The 18,000-nt window shown below is 33.8% G+C and overlaps 1 protein-coding gene across 1 annotated transcript; it reads left to right on the forward strand.

The window, feature by feature from the left end:
• The first annotated feature begins 500 nt into the window (after positions 1-500).
• Positions 501-16,546, forward strand: LOC128550042 (tenascin-like). Its single transcript, XM_053527906.1, has 12 exons — positions 501-635; positions 2,245-2,311; positions 2,804-2,929; positions 6,368-6,478; positions 7,238-7,363; positions 10,700-10,819; positions 11,198-11,317; positions 12,673-12,792; positions 13,173-13,292; positions 13,721-13,840; positions 15,834-15,965; positions 16,473-16,546. The coding sequence occupies exons 1-12, from the start codon at positions 501-503 to the stop codon at positions 16,544-16,546; spliced, it is 1,371 nt and encodes a 456-aa protein (XP_053383881.1).
• The last annotated feature ends 1,454 nt before the right edge of the window (positions 16,547-18,000 follow it).

The following is an 18,000-nucleotide window of genomic DNA, read 5'->3' on the forward strand; positions in this document are numbered from 1 at the left end:
GGGAAGCGTAGTGTCCAACTGTAAACGGGTTGACACTAAACATGCGGTATGTCTCAAAACAGTTGGGTCGTAACCTCCTTTAATAAAACGTTTTATAATTTTACCAAATACATTTGGAAAATGTTTGCTAGATACTAATAATCAGTCACGGAATCAATTTAGTACAACATATGTTATATAGGAGACAATGCTTGAGCACTCAGGAGACTTGGATTCAATCTCCGGGCGAGATAAATGTTCTCTTTCCTTATACCATAGACATCACTTCTTTCCATTACTTTACTTGACAATGTTCACACAAATATTTCCTCTACGAGACGAATTCAGAACATTTTGAGACCATCGCGCTTCCGTAGAAACTGTTACAGGTACAAGCACAGTTTTTTCGTGGATATTTAGGTGGTTTCAATAGCCACGTAAATTGAAAATTTTGGTTTTGTTAAAGCTGTTACAAGCGTTTTAACCCCACTAGTTTACACTGGTGTTACTTTATCTTAGGCATGGAGGCTCCAGATAGGAAGGAAATTAGCTCCTACAAGAAGATGCGTTGTTCTATAAATATAACAGCCAAACAGATTTTGCAAGAAGAATTAAAAATGATTACAGTGATTCTTCCCCCATCCAAAGCTTTTTATGTAGGTAATGGTATTTGATAAGAGGTAATCTAGAGTCCAAGATCTACCTCATGAAGGGCGCCATGAAACGTCAACATCCTCTCTTAACATAGCTGCTGTAGCAGGTATTGTAACAGAAGACTTGAAATATAGTTGCATTAGTGGGCATTTCATAGGGAAGTGTTCATGAAATTCCGACTAAACACTTGAGAGCAAGGTTGGCACCCTCTTTTGACCAAAGAGCAAAAAGTACAAAGGATAGAATGGTACAAAAAAAAACCTTCTAAATATCCACACAAAAAATGCAGATGAAAGGAAGTTTAATGAGCTTTGTACAGGGGATGTGTCATGGGTATATTTATTTCGAACCTCAAAGGCGGCAATCAGTCAAGATTGGCTTAGGAAAGGGCAAGAACGACCAGTTATCGCAAAAAGAACTCTATGTTACTAACGGGTGCTTTGCAAAATTTTCTTCAATTCCAAAGTCTCTGCTGTGCAAATATCTAGTGCACCCGGCAGATCTGTTACTGAAACAAGGTTTTAAAATCAGTAAGAAAACATAAACGTCGCCCACAAAACTGGTCCTCGGGCAAATAGTTTTGACTATCGACCTTCGAATCTTGGGCACGTAGTTTTGAATATTGACAAGCAAGCCATGTTTTATTCCATAAGAACTAAATTTCAAAGTTTCTTTCCCCCAGCACACCTGTGTTGAACTATTGACCGGTCAATAGAACAAAGTATGCATCGTCAATTTGTATAAGGATTCGTGTTATAATATTCATTAATAATCGGTTACCAGTCAACGAGTAAATGCCATTTAAGGGTTACATTTTAAAATTGCTTCCAGACATATATAGGTACTCTTAAGGCGTCGGTAAAAAATAGACAATTTTGAAAAAGTGGTGAATTATTTGACACCATGATATAGCTCTTTTTAAGTGATTTTACCTTAAGTTATCATATATCAACTTTCCAATATAAAATGCTCCTGCTGACACGTACTTGAAATATGCCATTCTTTTTTTCTACAAAACAAGTTGAAGTGGTAGAGTATATATAAGCCTTGACAATTCTTATTGTTACACAGGCCAGGGCGAATCGAACTTGAGTCATGGTAAGCAATTTAATTTCATCTAATAATTAGTGTTATTAGAAGCACAAGTTATCAGAGAAGATCGAGTGTTCAGGCAAATAATTCTGCAAGATTTAAAACAAATATGTAAAACATAAAGCATAACGGCTAAAAGAAATTTACACTTTACGATTTACTCCAGAAAGCGTAGAAATACTTTTTTTCTGTTGAGCTATTCTATTGCCGGGAATTTATCCAACTCTTCTTTACGTGTTACTTTTTGAGTCGTAATAAAAAAGTTAACAATTGCCTTTTGTAAAAGTTGCCTAAAATATAAAGGCTTGGAGCTTATTTCAAGAATCATTGTAAAGAATAAGAATATTTTGCCGGGTGTAAATTTCGTAGCCTACATAGGCTTTTAAAAATTATCATCTGCTTTCCCTTCAGATATCATGCATTTGATATCCAGCTCTGGTTTTATAAAGAATTATTTTAGCTTCAATATACTATTTGCAAAAATTATCACAGTATCCGTGTATATCAATTCTTTTGCAGGTGCGGCAATACACGTTGTGGTTACTTATGCTGTTTCTGTACGGCAACGTACGAAATTGTGGAGCAAGTAAGAATGATTTATTTACACTTCGGATTCTACAAGACTACATGTAAAATAAATTTTTCAGCGAAATGTAGAAATGCACAGAGCCTTTCGCTTGAATGCTCAGTTGAAAGCAAAATGCATATGACATAAATGTCTGAAAGAAGATCGGATTATAAACATTACCAAAACTGAGTTTTTATAGATTAAAACAAATATTTTAGTATAACACTTTATTAGACAATAGAAATTAACGTCGGTTGTACTTGAAACGACGTCGACATCAAAATGTTATTGCACTTGTATAATACCAAAATTGTGCAGTGGCTTTATTTCACTCCCACTGTCTGTCATGTGATAGAACATGACAGACAGTTTAATTTAATATCATTACAAATTTATTTAATTTGTTACGTTTTCATCTATATCTTTTCTTGTGCTATAATGTAGGTTTTATATGGCATCTAAATTTAAATCTAGGACCGATTATATTTTCGACTAAATATAAAATTTCAGCTCTCGGAGCGGAATGTACAGCTGCCAATGAAGTCACGGTATGCTCTGTCGATAATGCAAACTGTGACAGCGGTAAATGCGCTTGTGCAGATGGATTTACAGAGGAAAATGACCAATGCTTGAAAGGTGAGTCGTATTATTCTATCTTTGTTGTGAAAAAAATAATGAAATTATCAGTTTCTGGAAAAGAGTTAGTTCAACTGAAAAAAATATCCTGGGTAAAATATTTGGAAAAAATGCAGAAAATGGAGACAAATCTGCTAAAATTTTAATGTAGGCTTAGGTGATTAGATACCTTTTATCTCCTCCAAACCACTTCTAGGCAGGAAAAGCATGCATAACAGTCGTCAATAATTTGAAATAGACCAAACAAAGAAATGCCTTTTTTTTGTACTGAGATTTGTCAAAACAGTTAAAACCCACAAAATTTCAAATAGTGAACAAATGTTGAGAAAGCTACTTCTTGAGGGAGGACAATTTCTGCTAACTCTATAATTTGATTCGGCTAACCATATCACCAATTTGATACTGCGCTTTGGTGATATATACAGATATGCATTCAAACCCCCTGTAAAGTAAATAAAAGGTGAAGTAAAGGCAAGCAGCCGAAACTTATTCGTAGTTAATTACTGCCCCATTGGTATATGTTCAAAGTATATTGAACTATTTTTTACTGGACATGAGTACTGACTCCGGGTCCTCTGACTTAAGACAAGTTGTTGAGTGCATTGGTGAAATTATACCTTAGATTTACCTTAATTTATGTTTTACTTAATATTAACTGGTATTTTTTTTCGCTAATGTTGGTGCCTTTCTCAGCGGGGATTTTATTTACATTGTGTTGTCTAATTTGTTGAAAATAGGGTTAGTGCGAGGTTGGCATGCCCTAAGCGTGTTTAAACCCCCAGTTTCCTTTATATAGGTTACTGACCATTCTAAGGCGGTGCCCCAATTTTCAACTTGTTTTCTGTCTGTCTTGTATTTTGTGTTGCGTATGTTGTCTTGTTTGTTGTTAGCGTTTCTTTCCTCTTTCTCCTCACTCCCCCTATCGCCCCGTCCTTTCTCCTTGCAACTGCGCTCCCTTGTTTTGGCATCCCCTCCCCCTTTACTATGAGTAAGTTTTCGTGCTCACCTTAATTCTGGCTGCCGAAATCCTAAGGCGGTGCCCGATTGTTTTTTTTTTCCTGCTTATCTGTGTGCGTTTGTGAGCTTGTGCGTCTCTGTGTCTTGGTCGGTGCCCTACAGTGTTGTTATATCTTAATTGTCTGTTTATCTATGTTAGTTAGTTGTGTGTGCGTGCGTGCGTGTGCGTGTGCGTGCGTGCGTATGTGTCTTTGGCACATGAATGTCTGCGCTACTGTGGTTTACGTTGTAGTGTAACTGTGATTAAGGAACATAGCATTCCCTTTGTATATTCATACTTGTTCTACTTTCCCTGTCTACCCCCTACTCCACCCCTTTTCTACCTCTTACCCCCCTTCTTCCCCCTCTATCTATATTTTGCATAAAATTAAAATGTTTTTGTTGGATTTTTAAGCAACACGTCTGTAATATGTTTCCGTTACAGCTTCTTTTTGTTGTGGGCCTACTTTGCAAATGCGTGGCTCTGAGGCTGTGTTTGTGGTGTTCTATGCTTCCGAGAAATCTACCATTACCTATTACCTTTTGTAAGTTTGTGATCAAAGGTGATAGACATAGTACTAGAGATCAATCAATTACCCAAATTATAATCCTTCCTTGCATTTACCTTTACACCTGTATGACGAAAAATAAAAGGCAAAATGCAGTAACTGTGTAGTGAAAAACTTAGTGATAAGTCATTTCATTTAAATGTTTTCTTGTTTTTATACATAATATGTGATATGGTACAAATAAAATTATTTCTAAATTTCAGCTTAAATAGTGGATCTGAATTTATTTTATCAGTCTTAAAACATTTTGTGATATCATACAATATGCATGTATTTGACAATTCTTTTGCATTGACATAAGTTCTTTCTGCAATAATCCAATTATAATTGGGGATTAAATATTTATCAATGGCTAGACAGGTAGGACTATCTACAAGAGCGAGTACATGGAAATTAAATAAGAAGTTTCAGAAAATCATCAATAACATACTTGAAAATAATCAGATCAAGACTTAAATATTATATTCGGTCTTAGATTATATATATAAGCAATCAACGTTAAGTTTTTAATTGTTTTTCATAATTCGAAATTTAAGGTACTATCCCTAATTTAAGGTGGTGATGGAGTAGTCTGTAACGATAATGATGGTAGAGGTGGAAACTTATTCCGCAATGAACTAGATTGTACAGCGGATAGATACGAAATAGTTGTAAGGCAGTCTATTCCTGATTAAATTCCGCGACGTTACATAGAGAAGGTGATTTAGATAAAATCACCTTTCAAAAACAGTCTTCATTTATAAACAGATTATTTCCCTTTTGTAAAGTGGGTTTAGGGTAAGGCTCTATATTTAATCAGCTATAATGCAATACACAATACCTCTTACGTACTTGTACGTGATAATAAATTGCAGTATCATTCCCATAAAAGTAATTACAAACGTGTATAACAAGCTACTGTAGGCTACGAAGAAAATAAACACTGTTCTCGATTTATTTTGTCAAAATTACAGTAACGGAATTTGAAGCTAATATCCTTTCACTGTTAAATGCATCATTTTTTAAACGTCATGTTAGTTCCGACTCGGATATGTATGAAGGGAGGAGACTTCAGATGTATTTAATGTCAATTGCTATTCATTTACGTAATGGTGCACGCATGCCTTTATCTAATATTCATGGAATTGTTTCGAAATTTAGAATACACTTTAATTGCAATTAATTGTAAACAAGGTAAAATCAAAATGATTTAGTTAGATCACAACAGTATTGATGTAGAGTTGATATTATATCTATATCAGTTCGCTACTGTGCTAGCCAGGCAGAGAAAGACAGGACAATAAAGTTGTATAAATGTGGTATTAGTTGTATCATAAACAATATAACTTATCAATTTGAATACATGTATTACAAATTTGTGAATTTTTATCAGTTTTGCGTATTTTAAAGACAATTTTAGTATAGACTAAAAGAGGTGATATTTTAAAACACGCGAAAACTTGCAAAATGCACGAGTCTTATTTGCGAACAAAACTACAATATCCGAACAATTTATTCTGTCTATTCTCCATTTTCTTTGACGTCGAATGAATAAGATCCTGCATTGGCAATATTTTGTACAAGTTTCTGAGTAAATCACTGATTTTCCTGTACACAACATACTTTTCAATGAATATTTATCTAAAATCTATTTTGCTGATTTCTTGACTTTTGTCTTTAAAATCAGATTCAGCAATCCAGTAACATGTCAAATCTGTATGTTTGAAATTCACTAATCTTTACCGTGCAAATGTATGAATAAAATAAATGTTTTAACATATAGTTAGGTATCAAGTAGATTTCAAAATATTCTTATCTACAGATTTTTCTCAGGTAAATAAACCGATTAAAGGTAAGCACGGTCAATTTTAACCGAGATTTCATACTCTTATAGCACTAGGACAAGGCTGTGGAAATGCAGATGAGTGTGTATCAAATACCAAGTGTGATACAACATGTAAATGTTTAGACGGATTTGTTGCTAGTGCTGGATTATGCTCTAAACGTAGGTAAATACTGGATTATGCAAGGTAAATACTGGATTATGCAAGGTAATTAGTGGATTATGCAAGTGAAAAAAGTCAATAAAGCAGTAACAATTTTATTGTATGCTAGGATAATTACAAGTTTCATGTTTAAAAATTCAAGTTTTATTTATAACTTCTCAGCAAGCATATAAAATAAACATGAGATCTTCTCCAATGATAAGTATGGAAGCCCTGAAGGAAATTTGACTTCCTTATTCCTACTTTTAACTTCTGACTTCTCACTTCTCACTTGCAAGTTCCCGACTTCTTACCTGCAATTTCTAGCTCTCGCACTTCTGACTTCTAACTTCCTGACTTCTGACTTCCATCTTTCCGACTTCTTACTTCCAACTTCCTCATTTTTAAGCTCTAGCTACATCGCTTCCGACTACTGACTTCCAATTTCTTCACTTCTAACTTATAACTTGCGAACTTCATATTTCTTACTTACAGTCTCCACACTTCTTACTTCTAACTAATTGACTTATGCGCATATTATAAACAATATAAATTAACATCGAAATCAAAATGTTACTGCACTTGTAATACTAAAATTATGCAGTGGTTTTATTTCACTCCCACGACATTGGAAATGTGACAAACAGTTAAATATCATTACAACTTTATTTAATTGTTACGTTTTGATCTATATATCTTTTCTTGTGCCATAATGTAAGTTTTATATGGCATCTTAATCTAGGACTGATTGTATTTTTCGGCTGAATATGGAATTTCAGCTCTCGGAGCGGAATGTACATCTGGCAGTGAAGGAACGGATTGCTTATTAACTAATGCTGACTGTGTCAGCGGTAAATGCGTTTGTGAAGATGGATTTACAGGGGAAAGTGATCAATGCTTGAAAGGTAAGTCGTATTGTTCTATCATTGTTGTATATCATAGACAGTGGAACTTAAAATACAAACTTCAAGTTGGTACCACCTCTTTAGGATACATATGTAGTTACCTGCATCAAAATAATAACGAAATTATCAGTTTCTGGAAATGAGCTTAGAGAAAATGGAGACAAATCTGCTAAAACTTTAATGTAGGCTTAGGTAATAAGGTACCTATTATCGCCTACAAACCACTTCAAGGCTTGTAAAACATGCATAACTACTACTACAGTCGCCAATTATTTGAAACAAGCCAAACCAAGAAATGCCTTGGCGAAAAGTGTGACATTTTTTTGCACTGAGATTTGTCAAAAACAGTTAAAACGGAATTTCACAAAGTGAAAAAAAGTATTGAGAAAGCTACTGCTGGAAGGAGAACAATTTTTGCTACCTATATACATGCGTCTAAGTAGTGGGAAAATGTCTAGAAATATGATTTATTCAACAAACACAATTTCAGAACTGTTTAATGCATGACTGTGTTATGTACAGCAGGTAACATAGAAAGATTACTTTTCCTTGATATAACATGGACAGAATTAGGATTGTGAAACAGCTTCATGAACTATTTCACTCTATTATTTGACTCTATAAACAGAATGTTTCCCTTTTTTAAATTGGGTTTAGGGTAAGGCTTTATATTAATTCAGTTCTTATACAATATACAATACCTACTCCGTACTTGTACGTAATAAAAAAATTGCAATATCATTCCCATGATTGTAGTTACAAACGTGTATAACAAACATTTCAGAAGTAACAATTCCGCAAACGTTAGTGTCCTTGCGGTTCTCAATTTATTTTGTCACGGAATTTAAAACTGGTATCCTTTCACTATTAAATGCATCTTTTTTAAAACTTCATGTTAGTTCCTCATGCATCTATTAGACTAAAATAGATTATATTATAATGATAATTTGTAATACGCGAAATCTTGTAAAATGCATAATTAACAGTGAAGAATCTGCATAAAGGCAGAAATTCTATGTCTTACACTTTCGGCATAAAGGCGTGAAAACTGCAATATCCAAACAATTTATTCTGTCTATTCACCATTTTCTTTCGCGTCGAATGAATAAGATCCGACATGTTCGTGTTCGTTTTAAGAGGTCGAATACAATGTAAAGTAAAACATACAAATCGAAATAAATTTAAAATGCAATATAAAAATACTTTTATACGTGTAATTTGTAACATGTCTTAAATGTAACTTAAGTGTCCGTTACACGCATTTCCGGGATAGTAGTACGTACTTTAATAGATAAAAAGGTAGATTTAAGTAAGTGAACGTATGAAGCCATTTGCGTTTTCATTAGAATGTTATTGATATTAAATGGTCGTACTTATAAAATGTAACATTAAATAAGCAACTTATAATAGTATCCCCTGAACTCTTAATAATGAGTACGAGTTCAGATTTAAATATCGAAAATTTTACAGTTAACTGAATTATTATGATCAGAATGTGACTAAATTTTCTCAGTAATTAGAAGTGACTGCACTGTGCAGGTGATGCGAATTCAGTTCCAAATGTGTCTGTAACGATGCTCCAGAGAAAGGGATAATATCTGCAAAATACGTAATTTGCAAATTTAAATAAACTAGTGAATCAGATGTCATTCATTACAAAACGTGGACCATGTAATATGCAAAAGAATACCTGGAAAAAATGATAGTGTACTAGTATTTTCTGGAAAAGACTTTCAATGATTTGGTAATTGAACGTGAAATACAAGTATAGATGCATAAGTTTTAATAATTTCGGCCCTCTTCGTCGGGACAATATCACGATAGATATTATTTTAGTCCGAAAATCCCGCTTGTAAAAAAAAAATGATTAAAAGGTTCACGCCGGGGAATAAATTCTTTGCATCGGATCAGTAGCTGCGCTTAATTGCAATATGAAGACCCTTTCTCGAGACTAAATTCTCAGCGTCGGACCAAATGTAATGCTTTATCGTCATGTGAAGAGATATCTTTCAGGAATAAAGTATCTTCGCTACGTGATTTGCAAATTTAAAAACTAGTGATGTCATTCAGTACAAAACATGGAACATGTAATATGCAAAAGAATATCTTGAAAAAAAGATACTAGTAGTGTACTAATACTTTCTGCAAAAGACTTTCAATAATTTGGTAATTGCACGTGAAATATAGATACATAAGTTTTAATTTCGGGACGATATTACGATATATATTTTACATGAAAATCTACGATAAAGTCCGAAAATCCCGTTTGTGAAGAAAAGAAAATTGATTAAAAGGTTCACGCCAAGGAAATTAATTCTTTGCATCGGACCAGTAGCTGCGCGTAATTGCAATATGAAGACCATTTCTCAAAAATAAATTCTCTGCGTCGGACCAGATGCAATGCTTTATCGTCATCTGAAGAGATATCTTTCAGGGATAAAGTCTCTCTCCCTAACTATGAGCTCTCTGTCTATGTCTCTGTCTGTTTCTTTCTCTCTCTCTCTCTCTCTCCCTCTGTCTCTCTCTCTCTCTGTCTCTCTCTCTCTCTCTCTCTCTCTCTTCGGAGGGGCTCAACCTCCGGAGCTCTCGATCCGGAGGCGAATGCTCTACCACTGAGCGAACATAGCACACGATTCCAGTTTCAGTGAAGTAATTTTGTGTAATGGTAGAGCGTTCACCTTTGGTGCGAAACTTCAAAAGGTCGCGAATTCGAACCCCGGTTGCGTACGAAGGATGTGTGGCTAGAACAGACGCCTCTTAAACTCCTAACCTCGCATGAATGAGATATAGAGACTGATGTCTAATTTAGTACAATTTGTTCCAGGATTCACCTAAAATTAGTTAGTGAAAAAAATAGTAATTTTGTATCAGATATAAGTTCCGATATCTTATGTTCATGCTGATTATTATACATGTAAAGGGAAGCAACCGTCTGACATGCTGTAATGGATTAGCATCGAAAAATATTTTTTGGTAAAATCAAGCAAATCGTCATATCATAAAATTACATTTGATTAAATTTTCTTAAGGTTTAACAAATGTAGAAGTAACTATTTTCACGAAATTACATCTTCTTTTACAAAGCTAAGCTTGTATCTACAACTATGATACTTCGGCATAACCTGTTTTTAAAAACATTGGGGATTTGCAAAGGTACATTGCAATGAACATGTGACGACACAAACAGTAACAGTACCAAACGTATTCTAGAAGAAGGGGAAAATGTAGAAGAATCTTACCGTCCTCCACACTCACATTTTTGATGTTATCATATTTGTATTACTAAAGATATCATTATTTACTGATTTATAAACAAGGTACTTATTATATTTTCAGTTATTGGAAGTGGCTGCACAGTATCAAATCCTTGTCCAGCAGATTCCAATACAGTTTGCGTAAGTGATCAGTGTGCATGTAAGGAAGGATATGGAGAAAAGAACAACGTTTGTATACGCAGTAAATATCCAAATATCCTCATTATTTTATGCACATACTCTTTCAGCCAGTGATGCCATTCGCTACAAAACATGGAACATGCAATATGCAAATGAATATCTGGAAAAAAAGATGATAGTATACCAGTATTTTCTGCAAAAGACTTTCAATGATTGCGTGTGAAATATAGATGCATCAGTTTTGATATCGTCTAATATGTTATTTCCTTCGGAACAACCTGTTTAAACAGTGACGATTTGCACAGGTACATAGAAGAAGGAAACAATTGTAGAACAATCTTACCGTACTCCACTCTCATTGTTTTGATGTTTTCGTATCTTTATTACTAAGGTATCATTATTTACTGATTTATAAACAAGTCAATTATTATATTTTCAGTTATTGGAAGTGACTGCACAGATTCAGATACTTGTCCGGTAGATTCCAATACAGTTTGCGTAAATGATCAGTGTGCATGTAAGGAAGGATATGGAGAAAAGAACAACGTTTGTATACGCAGTAAATATCCAAATATCCTCATTATTTTATGCACACACTCCTTCTGCCAGGCAATATTTTAACATTTTGTGTCTGTAACGATGCAGTGGAGAAAGGGATAATATCTGCATATCCGGTAAACTACGTGATCTGCAAATTTAAAAACTAGTGATGTCATTCAGTACAAAACATGGAACATGTAATATGCAAAAGAATATCTTGAAAAAAAGATACTAGTAGTGTACTAATATTTTCTGCAAAAGACTTTCAATAATTTGGTAATTGCACGTGAAATATAGATACATAAGTTTTAATTTCGGGACGATATTACGATATATATTTTACATGAAAATCTACGATAAAGTCCGAAAATCCCGTTTGTGAAGAAAAGAAAATTGATTAAAAGGTTCACGCCAAGGAAATTAATTCTTTGCATCGGACCAGTAGCTGCGCGTAATTGCAGTACGAAGACCATTTCTCAAAAATAAATTCTCTGCGTCGGACCAGATGCAATGCTTTATCGTCATCTGAAGAGATATCTTTCAGGAATAAAGTCTCTTCGCTGGGCCAGCTACTCTCCCTAACTATGAGCTCTCTTTCTCTCTCTTCGGAGGGGCTCAAACTCCGGAGCTCTCGATCTGGAGGCGAATGCTCTACCACTGAGCGTACATGGCACGCGATTCCAATTTCAGTGAAGTAATTTTGTGTAATGGCAGAGCATCCACTTTTGGTGCGAAACTTTGAAAGGTCGCGGAATCGAACCCCGGTTGCGTATGAAGGATGTGTGGCTAGAACAGACGCCTCTTAAACTCCTAACCTCGCCTGAATGAGATATAGAGACTGATGTCTAAATGGGTAGAATTTGTTCCAGGATTCACCTAAAATTAGTTAGTGAAAAAATAGTAATTTTGTATCAGATATAGGATCTGATATATTATGTTCGTGCTGATTATTATACATGTAAAGGGAAGCAACCGTCGGACATGTTGTAATGGATTAGCATTGAAAAACATTTTGGTAAAATCAAGCAAATCGTCATATCATAAAATTACATTTGATCAAATTTTCCTAAGGTTTAACAAATGTAGAAGTAATTATTTTAACGTAATTACATCTTTTTTTACAAAGCTAAGCTTGTATCGACAACTATGATACTTCAGCATAACCTGCTTAAACATTGGGGATTTGCAAAGGTAAATTGCAATGAACATGTGACGACACAAACAGTAACAATACTAAAAGTATTCTGTAAGAAGGGAAAAATGTAAAAGAATCTTACCGTCCTCCACACTCACATTTTTGATGTTATCATATATTTATTACTAAAAATATCATTATTTACTGATTTATAAACAAGTCAGTTATTATATTTTCAGTTATTGGAAGTGGCTGCACAGAATTAAATCCTTGTCCAGCAGATTCCAATACAGTTTGCGTAAGTGATCAGTGTGCATGTAAGGAAGGATATGGAGAAAAGAACAACGTTTGTATACGCAGTAAATATCCAAATATCCTCATTATTTTATGCACACACTCTTTCAGCCAGTGATGCCATTCGCTACAAAACATGGAACATGCAATATGCAAATGAATATCTGGATAAAGGAGATGATAATGTACCAGTATTTTCTGCAAAATACTTTCAATGATTGCGTGTGAAATATAGATGCATCAGTTTTGATATCGTCTAATATGTTATTTCCTTCGGAACAACCTGTTTAAACAGTGACGATTTGCACAGGTACATAGAAGAAGGAAACAATTGTAGAACAATCTTACCGTATTCCACTCTCATTGTTTTGATGTTTTCGTATCTTTATTACTAAAGGTATCATTATTTACTGATTTATAAACAAGTCAATTATTATATTTTCAGTTATTGGAAGTGACTGCACAGACTCAGATACGTGTCCGGTAGATTCCAATACAGTTTGCGTAAGTGATCAGTGTGCATGTAAGGAAGGATATGGAGAAAAGAACAACGTTTGTATACGCAGTAAATATCCAAATATCCTCATTATTTTATGCACACACTCTTTCAGCCAGTGATGCCATTCGCTACAAAACATGGAACATGCAATATGCAAATGAATATCTGGAAAAAAAGATGATAGTATACCAGTATTTTCTGCAAAAGACTTTCAATGATTGCGTGTGAAATATAGATGCATCAGTTTTGATAACGTCTAATATGATACTTCCTTCGGAACAACCTGTTTAAACAGTGACGATTTGCACAAGTACTTAGAAATGAGCATGTGACGACACAAACTTTGACAGTAACGAAAGTATCATAGAAGAAGGAAACAGTTGTATTACAATCTTATCGTACTCCACACTCACATTTTTGATGTTATCATATTTTAATTACTAAAGGTATCATTATTTACTGATTTATAAACAAGTCAATTATTATATTTTCAGTTATTGGAAGTGACTGCACAGATTCAGATACTTGTCCGGTAGATTCCAGTACAGTTTGCGTAAATGATCAGTGTGCATGTAAGGAAGGATATGGAGAAAGGAACAACGTTTGTATACCCAGTAAATGTCCAAATATCCTCATTATTTTATGCAATCACTTCTTCAGTCAGGCAATCTTTTCAAATTTTTTATGCAGACGTTAATTTTTTATAACCTTATTTAAACACCATTGATGAACCTTCATATAAGCGTTTAGTTTTTATTGTGATGATATGGAATCAGTTTAACATCCTAAAGCTGACAACACTATACCAAAGAATATTCAAGATAAGATATCTTTACACTTTTCAAATGTATTTTATGTCTTCTATCGGAATAATCGTAACAGTTGCCTTGCTTTTAAATGTATACAAGACCCAATTTAAGTTTTCATCTTTGAAAATATGAACAATTTTTAGATATAATTTATGTAAAAATAAAATTATCAGGTTTATGTGTAGTACCAGTCTTACGCATTCTGTTTAAAAAAGTACATTGTTAATACATGTATAGCTGAAAATATCATCATAAATGTATCGGTGGGAAGTGAGCAGTTAGCAGTTGCAGCAGTTACAGCAGTTAACTGTTACAACTGCTGGCAGTTACACCAGTTAACTGCTACAACTGCTGCCATGGATTTAACAAATCCATCGTGATTTCATGTCTAAATCATACAAATACGGGCTTTGATCTGCACCAGGTTTAGCGAAATTATCACCCCATGTGCGAAACTATGGTCAAAATACAAAAAAAAAAAATTCCAAAACTAAGTCTCTGTTTTGTGCCCAAATGTCGTTATACGTGATTAGAAATAGAATTATGAAATTCCGCTCTGTCTGCTGCCACTTTGAGAAAAATTCCTGATTTGTCACGGCTATATACCAATAAAAAATTGTTCTTTGTTTCATATAAAAATCAGCTACTTCAGAACAATTTTGATACAGTTTCTAGATTTTCACTCCGTCCTAGACATATTTTCCACAAGATATCCATACATTTGCTTCAGGAAAACGAAAGGAAATAGGGGTGTTGAATAGTATGCAGTGAAATGCAAGTCAACTGAAGTCAGGTACCCTCATATTGCCGCATTTCAGAAAGCGACACCCTACTTTCGTTTTCAAGTAAACAACTCGAAAACATGCGAACATTAGCATGAAAAGTGTGTTATTTTATGTAAAATTCATTCCACGAGTGAAATAATGCCCATTTGGCCCCCGGTTTACGCGCAAATGCGCGAAAAATGGAAAAATTAGGATCTATTTATTAGGGACTTCTTTCGACTACACCACAGAAGCACATTTTGACCGAATTACTGCTGTATGACCTATATCCCAACAATACGAATTGGTTACACGCTGCGTGTATAATTCACTCGGGCTACACTCTCACGAAATTCTTCCGCATGTGTATATACTTTGCGTATTGTTTCGATATATCCAATAAATATATCATTTCTAAAATAAAACAAACAAAAAACAGCTATCTATATGGTTCAATGCATACATAGTTACATACCCAAACCATTGCGAATTACAGTAGTAACATGGATTTTGTTAATACTATCGTTAGTGTTCGTTGTTGCGACATGTGTAGTAATAGAAGAAATAATGTCGTTACTGCAGTAATAACAGCAAAACTGCTGTTACTACTCCAATGCAAACTTCACGCTGGTCCGTAGCTATCACTTGAACCCAGCTTTAAATTGTCTGTAGATGTCACATTACTACTAAAAGATTTTTTTTCAGCTTTGTTGTTCCTATTGACATTTCATTCATTCGCAATGTTTAACTGCTGCAACTGCTCACTGCCAGCTTCCTACCGGTCATAAATGTGTACTACCACTAAAACTTCTAATAATTGACTGATACTGCATGACATATAATTATGAATGTAGCTTTATATAAGCGATTTATAAAAATAATTTAAATTTAATGATTTATAAACTTAGTAAAAGTAAATGCAACATCATTCAACATCTGAAATAAATATCTAAAGACGGAATATTTTAGTGTAAGATTGCCAATGGATATCTTTAAAGTTTTCTAAAATGCATACATTTCTATTAAATATTTAGCTGTAAGTGGAACTGAGTGTCCAGACGGAGATGAATGTGAAAATATTGACAATGCCGTCTGTGGTGACGGTACATGTAAATGTAGTCCAAATTTCGTTATGAACGTTGACACATGTGTACCTGAGAACGCTGGTAAATAGTTAATATGTATATTATGTTTTAAACATCAGTATTACCTTAAAATGAATATGTATCTACCTTTTTCCTTAATAACGTTTTTTCTTGATTTCTCTTAAAATATAACACAGTATGTCTTAAAGTATTCATCATGTAAAAAGAACTCCTAGTGCTAATTCCAAACTGTTTTCTGTACATGCGAGCGGGTGATGCTTTTTTCTTAAAAATGAAAATTTTGATGAGAGCGTTACCGAAGAAGAACAAATCTTAGTGGCATGGCTCTAGTATCAGATAAAATCTACATATTTTAAAATTGTCATTTGAATGGATTACATATTTTTTCTACAAAAATAAAGGCTAATCATTCGTTATATATTTTGCTCCTATAAAAGACTGTCTTCGGAGAAACCTCACTAACCATTTGTCTTATTCGATGAAATGAGCACAGTGAGAACAGCCGGAGACAAGATTATTCATTCGTGTACCTATATAATGTATTTCAATACGTTCTTACTGTTACAGCTGCAGCTACAGGAATTGGTGCTATGACACTTGTACTGTCTGTTTTTGCAACAATTCAAGTGATGTTAAGATAAATTAAATATTGTGAGTACCTAACAATTTATAACTTAATGCATTTATTCATATTGCAAATGCTAAAGATATTTCGGGGGGGGGGGGGGGTGAGTTGTGAGTTTTCTCATTTTCATTCATTAAAAAATCTTAAAATGGTTTCACGGCCTACTATGATTATGCTGACATTTGTATAATGGTATTACAGTAACTATATGTTAAGTCAGTAGGTATGGCGCAAGAACACGGATCGAGAGGTGTAAAATAGTTTTAAATCATATAATTCTCTTTTCAGAGTCTCATTTGAAGAAAATGTACGATAAACAGTGTATATTACTTTGTGTGTACTACAAGAAACACTATTGTCTGAATTTCTGTCTACTCAACTGCTTCGGTTGCCATGGAAACAATTTACGTGTTTACGTACTATGACTTTAAGACTTCGAAGTCTTAGATGTTCAATATGTTACTTCACGTCACATTTAAAAGTGTTTAGATTATGAAACAAAATCTACAACTTCTGTTTATCGCTCTCGGAACGTTATTCCTGATAGTAAACATCGCCGAGGTGATATGATGTTAAAAGGGTTATGTTAGCGTAGAATGGCTTAATTCTACTTTCTTCCTAATATTTTTATACTGCAAGCTAAGTTGTCAACTGTCGGAGTTTTTTTTTATTATTTGATTTATTGCAAAATATAAGGTAGTCAAAGAAAACATTAAAGACCCTTTCAATTTGTTGAATTTATATACATATTCTAACGCAAAACTTGATATTTATACGTTTTTTATTTGGATCAAGAAATATGTATTATTTCTACAGCGGAAATGAACTATGAACGCAAAGAAACAAACAAAATTGATGTCAGAAATAACGTCACGAATCAGATATGTAATCTGAGCATCAAAAAGTAAGCATATTGGCGTTTGAGGTTCCAGTTTAACTTATTATATAATAAGAAATGATCTGCCAATACACATATTTTCAAAATGACTACGAAAGAACATGCTGAAGATATGCATAACTTTTAACATCATATCAAAATATCATACCAAAATTACAACAAAGTAGAGCAATGTTGTTGTACAGGTTTATTCCCTTAACTTCTGTTCATATTGAAAAATAACGTAGAAATGACAAGCGGACTTTTTCAGCAAGAAAAATACATGATACAGACAAAATTAAATCGCTGTCCTGCAATGCCTAAAACAATTTTCAAAGTGTATGAATTTTTACCAGATTTTCTGTTAAATCCACAGTTGTAGATCTCTGTTACTTTGTACAGATAAAATCTGCATTTAGAGTTTCATTTCAACTAGATCCACTTGATCTTTTTTATACTATTGTATGCAATATTTCTTACTCACGTTTGGTGTTCGTGTTTAATAAATATGACAACTGTTTGGTTCTTAAATGAGAAAATGAATTTCCCATATGAATAAATTTCGACATAATGGCCGCCATTCTACGTCTATT

The sequence above is a fragment of the Mercenaria mercenaria genome, chromosome 17 (assembly GCF_021730395.1).
Source record: "Mercenaria mercenaria strain notata chromosome 17, MADL_Memer_1, whole genome shotgun sequence".
NCBI lineage: Eukaryota > Metazoa > Mollusca > Bivalvia > Venerida > Veneridae > Mercenaria > Mercenaria mercenaria.